Source organism: Sorex fumeus, unplaced genomic scaffold (assembly GCF_029834395.1).
Source record: "Sorex fumeus unplaced genomic scaffold, SorFum_2.1 ptg000026l, whole genome shotgun sequence".
In the NCBI taxonomy this organism is placed as follows: Eukaryota; Metazoa; Chordata; class Mammalia; order Eulipotyphla; family Soricidae; genus Sorex; species Sorex fumeus.
Window position 1 is genome coordinate 7,461,814 of NW_026606083.1, and position 10,865 is coordinate 7,472,678.

Sequence of the window (10,865 nt, forward strand, 5' to 3'; positions counted from 1 at the left end):
GAGTATAGGTGAGTGAGTGTGAGTGTGAGTGTGAGTGTGAGTGTGAGTGTGAGTGTGAGAGCAAGTGTGAGGGTATAGGTGAATATGAGACTGTGTGAGAGTGCTTGAGTGTGAGTGTGTGAGAGAGCAGGGGACTGTGGGAGAAAGAGTGGTTGTGAGTGTGTAGGCAGATGTGTGTGTGCAGGCGTGTGAGAGTAGGTAAGTTTGAGTGTGTAGGGGAGTGTGTGAAAGAGAGCAGGTGAGTGTGTTTAGGACAGTGTGAATGTGTGAGAGAAACTGTGTGTGTTTGTGTATGTGTGTGAGTGTCCCCAAGTGTGTGAATGTGTGTGATTGTGTGAGTGTATGAGTGTATGTAAGTGAATGTGTATGTGAGTATGTGTGTATGTGAATGTGTGTGAATGTATGAGTGTGTATGTGTGTATGTGAATGTGTATGTGTGAGTGCGTGAGTGTCCTTGAGTGTGTGTGAGTGTGTGAGTGCATGGGTGAGTGTGTGTGTATGTGTGAGTGTGTATGTGTGTATGTGAATGTGTATGTGTGAGTGCATGAGTGTCCTTGAGTGTGTGTGAGTGTGTGAGTGCATGGGTGAGTGTGTGTGTGTATGTGTGAGTGTGTATGTGTGTGAATATGTAGTGGGTGCATATGTGTGTATATGTGAATGTGTGTGTCCCTGAGTGTGTGTGAGAGAAAGAGAGAGACTGTGTGTGTGTGTGTGTGTGTGTGTGTGTGTGTGTGTGTGTGTGTGTGTGTAGCAGGTGTGGTGGCTGCCCCCTGCCCAGGAGCAGGGCTTTGTCACTGGCTCATCCCCAGCCACCTGGCGCCGCACATCCACCTTCCCATGCGTGAGAAACCCGTAGGACAGGTCGGGGCTGCTGGCCTCTCCGACACGCTGGGACCTGTGCCCTCAGCCCTGAGCCAGGCTTCTCTTGGCCCCACATGGGGAACCAGTGATGGCGTCCTGGAGCCACTGAATGTCCCCGCCATGGCACAGCTCCTGATCGGGTCCTGGGAGCCCCGACAGTGCTGTAGGGAGGGAAGGGGAAGGGGGCATGGGGGGGCACATTCGTGCCCGGCTCTGTCTGTGGGATGGGCCCTGGGAGCTCCGCAGGCCGAGACGCCTGAGTCATTGTGTGCCGCATGTCCCAGGGCTGTGTCCAGACACGGCAGGGGGGTCTCTGGCGTGTCCTCCCTGCTTCAGTTCTAGGCTGCGAGGCACGCGGCTGAGCTCCCCAGACCCTCCGTGCCCCATCCTGCCCAGACCAGCGAAGAGCAGAGCGGGCGGCTGGCAGGTGACCGCAGACCCCTCTCCTCCTAGACACGTGGGAGGGAAGGAAAATGGCCTCGCCCAAGCTGCCCCCTTAAGGGACACGGCCTAGAAGTGGCCTCGGGGCTATCCCGCCAGCTCCAGCCTGGGGGACTGAGGGAGGAGGTGCCACAGCGTCATCTGCTCCACTTGGCTCCCTGGGAGCTGCCTTTCCTGCTCCGGAGGTTTGGGCCAGCTGGGACTGGCTCCGATGAGCTCAGACCAACACAGACTGCCTCAGACCAGTTCAGACTGGCTCACACTAGCTCAGACTGGCTCACAGCAGGCGTGAGAACATGCAGCCTGGGGTCTTCCGCCTGTTGGGAACCTGACCCCCCTCCAACCATCTCCTCTCTCATTCTAGGACCTTCCCTGCAAGCCTCTCTCCCTGTCTGGAGCGCTTCTGGCCCAGCAGCTCCTCCTCTCTCCCTCTCCCTCTCGCTCTCTGTCTCCTCTCTCCCTCTCCGTCCCTCTCTCCCTCTCTCCCTTTCACTCTCTCCATCTCTTCTCTCTCTCTCCCTGTCTCTCCCCTCTCTCTCCTCCTTCTCTCCCTCTCTCCCTCTTCCTCTCTCCTCTTTCTCCTCTCTCTCCCTCTGCTTCTCTCTCTTCTCTCTCCCTCTTCCTCTCCCTCTCTCCCTCTTTCTCCCTCTCCCTCTCTCTCTCTTCATCTCTCTCTCCCTCTCTGTCTCCCCCTCTCCCTCTCTCTCTCTCTCTTTCTCTGTCTCCCTGTCTCTCTCAGCAGTGGTGTCCCCTGCCATGTTGCTCACTGAACCCTGAGTTATACACACACCCCCAAGTCCGGTCTCTGCCAGCCCCATCGGCAGCTCCAGCTCTTTCCCTTCTCTCCCTAAAGCCCAGTGGGGACATCAAACCACAGAAGGAACTCTGGGGAGGGCATGAAATTGCGGGTGGGGGCTGGCCCCTCTGTGTCACGTCAGCAGTCAACAGTGGTCCATCTGGAGGAGAGCCCCAACAGTGGTAGACCTGCCCACTGTCCACCAGCTCCCCCCACCCCCTTGGAGGCCCAGAGCCACCCGCCCAGCCCCAGGACAGCAAGGCCGGCCGCTCTGCTGCCCCCACCTCCCGCAGGCCCAGAGAGCAGTCAAACAGAACGTGGAAGAGGAAAGGAAAAAAAGAAGAACCTGGGCAGGAAGGCGGAGGAGGGCTGCTCCTGGAACAGGGCCGCAGGCCAGGCTTAGGACTTGTACACAGACCCCGGGGGGAGGGCTGAGAGGCCCAGCACGCGCCCCATCTCTCCCCCCACATTTACTTCCTCTTTCCCACCTCCTCCTGCATCCCACTGTCTGCCCTGCTCAGAGTCCTGCTTCGGGGGCACCCTGCTAGGGGATGCCTGCATGCAGCCTCCCATGGGGCCATTCCCCCTTGCCCACTGCGCTGTGTTCACTGGAAACCATGTTCCATGCCACCACCACTGTCCGTGGCCCTTCTGGATTGCTGAAGCACCCGTGCCTCTCCACCAGGACACCCCCACCCCGAGTCGTACATCCCAGCCACACTTGGGGGCCGGTCCCAGCTTCCTTGTCAGGAAACAGGGAGGGAGGGGTTTGCTCTGGACCCCAAGAACGGCTTTGCCTCACAACAGCCAGAATCTGGAGACAGCCCGAGCGCCCAAGAACAGACACATAGCAGAAACCATGGCAATCTTACACAGGGAAAACTACACAGCCAAGAGGAAGAATGACATCATGACTTTGCTCATGAGTGGATGGACATGGAAAGTATCATGCTGAGTGGAATGAGTCAGAGGGAGAAGGACAGATATAGAATGACTGCGCTCATGTGTGGGATATAAAATATATATGTATAGCATGAGACTAATGCCCAAGTCCAGGGTAAAGAGGGACCGGAACTGGTCAATGGTTGCCTCTAGAGTGTGTGGGGCGGAGAGCAGTTAGGACACAGAAAGGACCAAGATGACAATAATAGTTGAAAATGATCATTTTGGTCAGGAACTGAGGGTTGAAAGTACTAAAGGGAATTCCTGATAAACTTTCAATATCTATGCTGCAAACTATAAGGCCCAAAAGGAAAGAGAGAGAGAAATAAAGGGAGGGAGAGAGAAAGGGAGAGTGAGAGAGAGAGGGAGAGTGTGAGTGAGAGAGAGAGAGAGAGAGAGAGAGAGAGAGAGAGAGAGAGAGAGAGAAGGAAAGTGCCTACCATAGAGGCAGGCAGGGGGGCAGGGGGCAGGGAGCAGGAGTGAAACTGGGACCATTGGAGGTGAGAGAAGAACACTGGTGAAGGGATTGGTGTGGGAACATTACATGACTGATATCCAATCATGAACAACTTTGTAAATGCACACATCATTGTGATTCAATAAAAAATATATTTAAAATTAAAAAAAAAACTATGAAAAGAATGAGCTGGAGTAATAGCACAGCGGGTAGGGCATTTGCCTTGCATGTGGCCGACCTGGCTGACCCAGGTTCGATTCCTCCACCCCTCTCGGAGAGCCTGACAAGCTACTGAGAGTACCTCACCTGCACGGCAAAGCCTGGCAAGCTACCCGTGATGTATTCAGTATGCCAAAAAAACAGTAACAAGTGTCACAGAGAAGATGTTACTGGGCCTGCTCAAGCTAATTGATAAACAAGGGGAAGACAGTGACAGTGACAGTGATGAAAAAAATGGGAAAAAAAAAAAAAAACAGCCTTGCCCGAGACGTCTGCCTGGCCCCAAGCATGAGGCTCCCTGAGCCTTACTGGGACGGGGCAGAGGAGAAGATGGTGTTGCCCCCCTCATCCCTCTGTCTCCCAAAGGGTCCCTGGAGCTTCCCAGCATGGGACCACGGGGCCGAATGGGTTCCAAGTGAACTTCGGCACTGCAGGAACTGGGGTCCAGCCAACTGCCTGAGCCCATGCCACGAGCCTCTTTCTGTCCCTTCGCATGTTGGTGGTGGACACGTGAGCACGCGCAGGACACACAGCCTCACACACACACACACCCTCCTCTGCTGAAGCCACGGTTCTCCCCGAGCCATAAACTTCAAAGGCTGGGGAGGAAACCGCACTGTAGCAGCAGAGCCAGGCAGTCCCAGCCCTGTCCCCATCTGCTCCTGAGCACCATCAGTTGGACCCAGAAACTCCCAGTTGAATCCCAAATGGAATAGCTCCCTACAGAGATGTCTCTGGAACCCAACCATTTATAATCTTAGAATTTCAGAAGCACACAGCCACATAAGCGGCCACATGACCTTTCCTTTCATGATATGCAAAATGAGCAATAGAAAATAAATGACCTTGTGTCTGCCCATGGAAGGCAGGCGTGAATGGTGGTGGGAAAATTTGAGCAAGATATAATGCCCCAAAATAGAGATAGGGTGGTGGGAAGCGGGGGATAATGGGGATATTGGTAGTAGAGAGCTTGCATTAATGGAGGAATAGGTGTTTGGTCATTTTGGTCGTTGTATGGCTGAATCTCAAACATGACTGTATCTCACAGTGGTTCAATAAAAATTTTTTTTAATTTAAAAAAAAAAGGCCAGGGAGCAGGAGCAAAGCTTTTCCTGCCCTGATGGTGCCCATAGAGATGCCCCAGCAGCCCCCTCTGAGAGCTGTCCACAGCCCGGCTCCTCTGTGCACTGGCCAAGGCTGCCCCTGGACCAATGGAGAGGGCTGACCCGCACTGCCCCCTCTACCTGCTCCCCGCTGACCCTCTACTCCCCAGGCCCCAAGCAAGACGTTCCCACGCCTGCACCGCCCCCACCCCCCTCCCCGGAAGGCTGTACGTCAGGAGACACCACTAGTTCAGCAGCTTTTATTGTGGTATTTACGACTAGTTTGTTTGGGGTGATCATTTACTCCTGCCATCATCAAAGTGGCTCTCAGGAATTACACACCAGCCACCCCGTCCCCGTGTCACCCCGTGGGAAGGCGGCGGTGGCAGACACGGGAGAGAGGTGGCATTGCAGAGCGAGGAGACCAACAGCTCGGACACTCCGGGGCGGCCCCTCACGCAGCAGGAGCCCCTCAAGGGTGCAGTGGGCTGTGGGGTCTGGCCTGGCCTGTGCTTTTGGGGTCCCCCGGGTGCGCCAGCCCAGAGAGGCCTGCGGGTCAGAGTGGGTGTCCACTGCATGCAGGCAGCTGGAGCAGGAGGCTCTGGGGCATTGGACAGGGTCAGGGCCTGGTTCCAGCCCCAGCATCCCCGGGCCCCCTGAGCTGGGCCAGGCACCAGGGGCTGAGCTTTGAACTATCAGCCAGGCTGCTCCGTGTTACTACCAGGAGTGGCCCAAGCTGGTTCGTGTCACCTACCAGGAGTGGCCCAGGCTAGTCAGTTTCCCAGGACTGACCCCAGGCTGTTCAGTGTCCCAGGAGTGGCTCAGACCATCAGTCTCCCAGAACTCGCCCCAGGCTGGTCAGTAAACCAGGACTGACCCCAGGCTCGTGAGTGTCCCAGGACTGACCCCAGGCTGGTCAGTGTCCCAGGACTGACTCTTGTTCCCTGAATACTGTCTGTAAACCTGTGTTGCCTCCCCTCAGAATAAGCCAAGAGGAAGACGCCTCCCCTTGGAGAAGGAAGGGCCTCTCCAGACCAAGGGTGCTGAGGAACAGCCCCACCCCAGGCCACAGCACTCAGAGAGGGAGCTAGTAGGCAGCTCAGACCTGAGAGACGGAGCAGCAGGTGGACATAGGTATGGGGCCTCTGCGTTCTGGCCATGCCCCATCCACATCTACATCCCATCTATGACCTGTTCACATCCTGTCCACATCCTGTCCACGTCCTCCAAGTTCCACCACGTCCTATCACCATCCTGCCTGCATCCCGTCCATGTTTCACCTGCAGCCCATCTACATCTCGTCCGCACCCATCCCTAGCCCATCCACACCCCAGCTGAGTCCCATCCACTTTCCATCCACGCATGGTCCAGATCCTGTCCATTTCCGTCCACATCCATGTCCTGTCCACATCCAATCCGAATCCCTCGCTCCCGTCTGAGTCCTGCCCATTCCACCCACATCCACCCACACCCCAGCCTGGCTACACATGCACTTGAACCCCATATTCCGATTCTCCTCAGTGGGTCCCTGGTCTTCTCCTGGTCTCTAGAGGAGGGTGGGTCTGAAGAGCCTCAGAGGCCGGCGCCCAGGAATGCCTCTGAATGGGACCCTGAGGTGCTCCTTCAGTTGCCTCTGCACGTCTCCCAACCAGCACCATCTCTGGAGAAGCCTCACCACTGAGCAGAAGTAGGGCCCACCTGCAGTACTCACCCACCACCACTCATAACTGGCTCTCAGTCCCGCTAGGAGGGCGGTTCCCGTGCTTCTGACCCCGTGCCTCTGACTGGAGGTCCCTCTGCCCCCGGAGCTACTTTCCTTGCCATTTCTGGCCTCCCAGAGCAGGGACAGCATCCCTGGGTGGCAGCCACTACAAGCAGATAAAAGCCCACATGACTGAGCCCAGCAGGGCTGGAAGCCTGTGACCCTCCCCAGGCCTGGCAGCAGAGGCAAGGCAGGGGGTGGCGGGCTGTGAGGTGGGAGTGGGGCCCAGGGTGTAGGGGGTGGGGGGCGAGCTGGGGACAGGGTGGGGATTCTCCACAGCAGAGACCCACCCCAGGAGTGATTCAGGGTCTGCAGCAACTCCCACAGGACACCTCTTCCTGGGGTCCTGGAAAGAACAGTACCCCCGGGGGAGGACGCCTGAGGCCGCTCCCTGGGGCGCTGAGCCAGAAGGGGAGGATATAGAGAGAGACTAGGAAGGTTTGGGAGGCCAGGCCACTCTCCCTGCCCACGAGCAAGTGTGATGGGCCGTGACGTGCCTGCCTGGGGTCTGCTCGGAGGCCTGGGCCAAAGAGGAAGAGATGGAGGTAAGCGCACCCAGCAGCAAGTGGGAGCCCTATGGGGAAGGGACAGCCTGGGGCCCACAGGGAAGGGACTGCGTGGGGCCTGTGGTGTGCTCGGGGGAGAGCACCTACACCCACAGAGTCAGGACTGGGGGAGGGGCAGACAATTAGAAGTGAGGGGCGGTGGGGGTTGGTGTGTCACTGGACTGGCATAAGAGAGAACAGTTTTCTAGTCGGTCAGGGACAGAACGCCCCGAGAGGGAGCAAGAGCAGACCCTGCAAAGCCACAAAGGTGGAGGTCAGGTTGGGTGTGTTCAAGGAATAGACGCAGGTCCCTGTGCATGGAGCATCATGCTAGGGGTCAGGTCGGGGCCGGGGAGGACTCTGGACTCATGGACTCTGGGCTTCACAGAAGCCCAGAGAGAGGCCATGGTGGGGTTTACAGCAAGAATTTAAATGTTCCAAATTACAACATCAGAAGGGCGAGGTTGTGGGGGTCTGCGCTGCTCAGCCAGGTCTAGGTGATGCTGGGGGTCCCTGCCTCCCCACTACTGTCCCAGAGACCAGGGGACAAGCACACCATGTGCCTGTGACTCTGAGGCAGCGGTTGGCGCCATGTCAGCCCCTCAGTAGGTTCAGACTGCGGTTTCCATCCTTCCCCCGACACTTTATCTTAATGTTTTCAAAAGCATTTTCACTAAAGAATGTTCTCGGAAGAGCAGCAAAGCTGTGCACTGTATAAAATTTCCGCTGGCACGCACCGCTGGCATGCTCAGCATAACCGTCACTGAGCCGCGAGGAAAGCGCTCGATGGACCTGAAGCCTGTCACCCAGGAACAAAGAGCTCGAGACAAGCCGCCCTGACTCGACGCGCTGGGCACACCTGACGGAGCCAAGGAAGCCATAGACAGTCGGGGCCTGAGAACCCGTGTGAATCTGACATGAAAATGAGACGTGTTGCACCCAAGGGTAGTAGAGACCAGGGTGAGGTTGGCAGCTCCATGGCTGGAAGCCTGCCTCATGCGTGGGTTGGGGGGAGAGGGCGGCTGGGATAGAGAAAGAATCACTAAGTGATTGGAGGGATCGCTCGGGATGGGAGATATATGCTGAAAGTAGATAAAGGACCAAACATGATGGCCTCTCAGTATCTGTATTGCAAACCATAATGCCCAAAAGGAGAGAGAGAAAGAGAGAGAGAGAGAGAGAGAGAGAGAGAGAGAGAGAGAGAGAGAGAGAGAGAGAGAGAGAGAATGGGGGAAATTGTCTGCCATAGAGGAAGGGGAAGGGGGTCATGAGGGGATACTGGGGACATTGGTGGTGGAGAATGTGCACTGGTGGAGGTTTGGGCGTTCAATCATTGTATGACTGAAACTCAAACTTACAGTTACTAAGCTTTGTAACTGTATCTCACGGTGATTCATTTACAAAAAATTTTTAAGAAGAAAGAAAAAGACGTTTTGGAAACTCCACATGAGCTGGTGCCGTCTTCAAGGGAGCGGCTGCTGCTTTCTGGGGCAGACTTTTAAATCAAGTGTGTGATGGTGTCCGTGTGGAAGACCCGCAGAGGTGGCAAACAGACGCTGCCCAGACGCCTGAGGTAAGGCGTCGCCACCACACCACACGCGAGGCGGCTGAGTCTGTGCCACAGACGGGACGAGGGGCCAGGGTTCCCCTGACACACCCACACAGGATGTCGGTCCTGCCCAGTCCTGGGCACCAGCCTTGAAGAAACAGGCACTTGTTGTGCCTGTGCTGCCCACGGGGGGACCCTCCAGCCTCCCCACCTCCTCAGCCCGCGTCTCATCCCCTCAGGTCGTTTCCGCCTCTCAAGCTGGAAGTGAGCATGGAGGCACTCAGGAGCCTGCTCCCAAGCTCCACACCACGCTCCTGCCCGGAATGCCGCTCACAGTGGGCCTCAGGCGTCCGAGGCCGCCCAGGGGTGGATGGGGACAGGACCCAGGACAGGACACCGACGGCCTCTCCATGCGGGCGCCCGAGAGTGCTTGGCCACTGCCCTGCACGGCCGTGTCCGCCGTGAGTCACGTCCGCCTGCGAACCCCACGGGCCTGCTGCAGCGTGTGTGTTTAAAGAACGCAGGCTGGGGGCGCATGCAGCCGGGACGCTGGGGCCACGCGGGGCGCCCGAGCCTGAGCGGGCTGGGCAGGAGTGGGCCCCCCCTCCTCCCCTGGGCGCCGGCGTCAGCCCAATTAGTGGGCGCTGCTTCCTGCAGCCGGACTCCCCGGCTGGTGAGGAGGAGCCTGGGGCGACCGCAGGGCGGGGATCCCGGCCTTCTTAAGCGCCTGCCCGCAGCCCCGGGCCCAGCGTGCCAGCCCGCCAGCTGCCAGCCCCAAGAACCTGCACCCCGCGCCCACCATGGCCGACAAGCTGAGCGAGGAGAAGGTGGCCGAGTTCAAAGAGGCCTTCTCGCTGTTCGACAAGGACGGCGACGGCTGCATCAGCACGCAGGAGCTGGGCACCGTCATGCGCTCGCTCGGCCGCAACCCCAGCGAGGCCGAGCTGCAGGGTCTGATGCGCGAGCTGGACCGCGACGGCAGCGGCAGCGTGGACTTCGCCGAGTTCCTGGCCGTGATGGCCCGGCACAGCGGGCCCCGCTGCAGCGAGGAGGAGATCCGCGAGGCCTTCCGCGTCTTCGACAAGGATGGCAGTGGCAAGGTGAGCGCCGCTGAGCTGCGCCACGTCATGACGCGCCTCGGGGAGACGCTGAGCGAGCAGGAGGTGGACGAGATGATCCGCGAGGCCGACAAGGACGGGGACGGGCAGGTGGACTACGAGGAGTTCGTGCGCATGCTGGTGTCCAAGTGAGCCGGCCGAGCCCACGCACACACCCCCGCGCCTCACCGACCCCCGCCTTCTTCTCCTCTGCCACAGCCTCCGCGTCCCCGTCTCAGCACACAGAACCTCCCCCCCAGCCGAGGGGCCCTGTGCTGGCTTCCCCTCCGCCGAGTGACCGCCAAGTGGGCCTCGGGCAAACTGCCCGCCAGTGCTTGTGTGGAAGCACCCGGGCTTTCAGGGGGCCGGGGCCTGGACAGGCCCTCGCATTGCCCCGACGTGCCTCTTGCTGCCAGGTGCACCCCCGGCCCGGAGCTTGCCACAGTGCGCATACATCTGGGACCTGGAGGAGCCCATGGGTGCTGACACGCCGTGTCTGTCCTCTGAGGGAGCGGGAAGGACAGGGGATGGAGTCGCATGGAATAATAAATCGCTTTGCTGTGTCCCGACCATGTTTGCTTCTCTGGCTCCTGCAGGAAGGAGCCGGGCAGGACTGGGCCAGAGGGGACGGAGGGCGCGGGCACCATGGGGAGAGGGCGGTGAAGGTCCCTTCAACAGTTCCTTCCAACAAGATGGTGGTGAGCAGCGGGGGCTTCCCGTGCTCCTTCCTGAGGCTGGAGGGACATGAACGTAGACAGAGGCCGGAATTTCTGCGTCTGGAAGTGCTGGGCGGGGGGGGGGGGGGGGCGAGAGGTTGGGGGGGGGCCCAGGCTGTAGAAGGGGCCCAGGGCAGCCCCACCCCCACCCCCAGGCCAGCCCCCTTTCTCTGCCACTCTCTGGATGATCACAGGGCCCCCCCCCTCTATCCCCCCAAAAGGCGTGGGTCCACAGCCAAGACATTCCGCCTGCCTGGAGGAATTTATAAACCTGACCGCGCTTTCATGTGCCTCCCTGGGCTGCTCGTAAATCAGGGTGGGGGCGCTGGCCCCCCGGACTATATAAAGTCGCTGCTCCGGCTTCTGTTTCCAATTTT

At 58.6% G+C, this 10,865-nt stretch overlaps 1 protein-coding gene across 1 annotated transcript; it reads left to right on the plus strand.

Annotated features, from left to right (window-relative positions):
• The first annotated feature begins 9,475 nt into the window (after positions 1–9,475).
• On the plus strand, positions 9,476–9,925 carry LOC130024040 (calmodulin-like protein 3). The gene has a single exon (XM_056114664.1). It carries the CDS (start codon positions 9,476–9,478, stop codon positions 9,923–9,925), a length of 450 nt encoding a protein of 149 aa, XP_055970639.1.
• Positions 9,926–10,865: the final 940 nt, after the last annotated feature.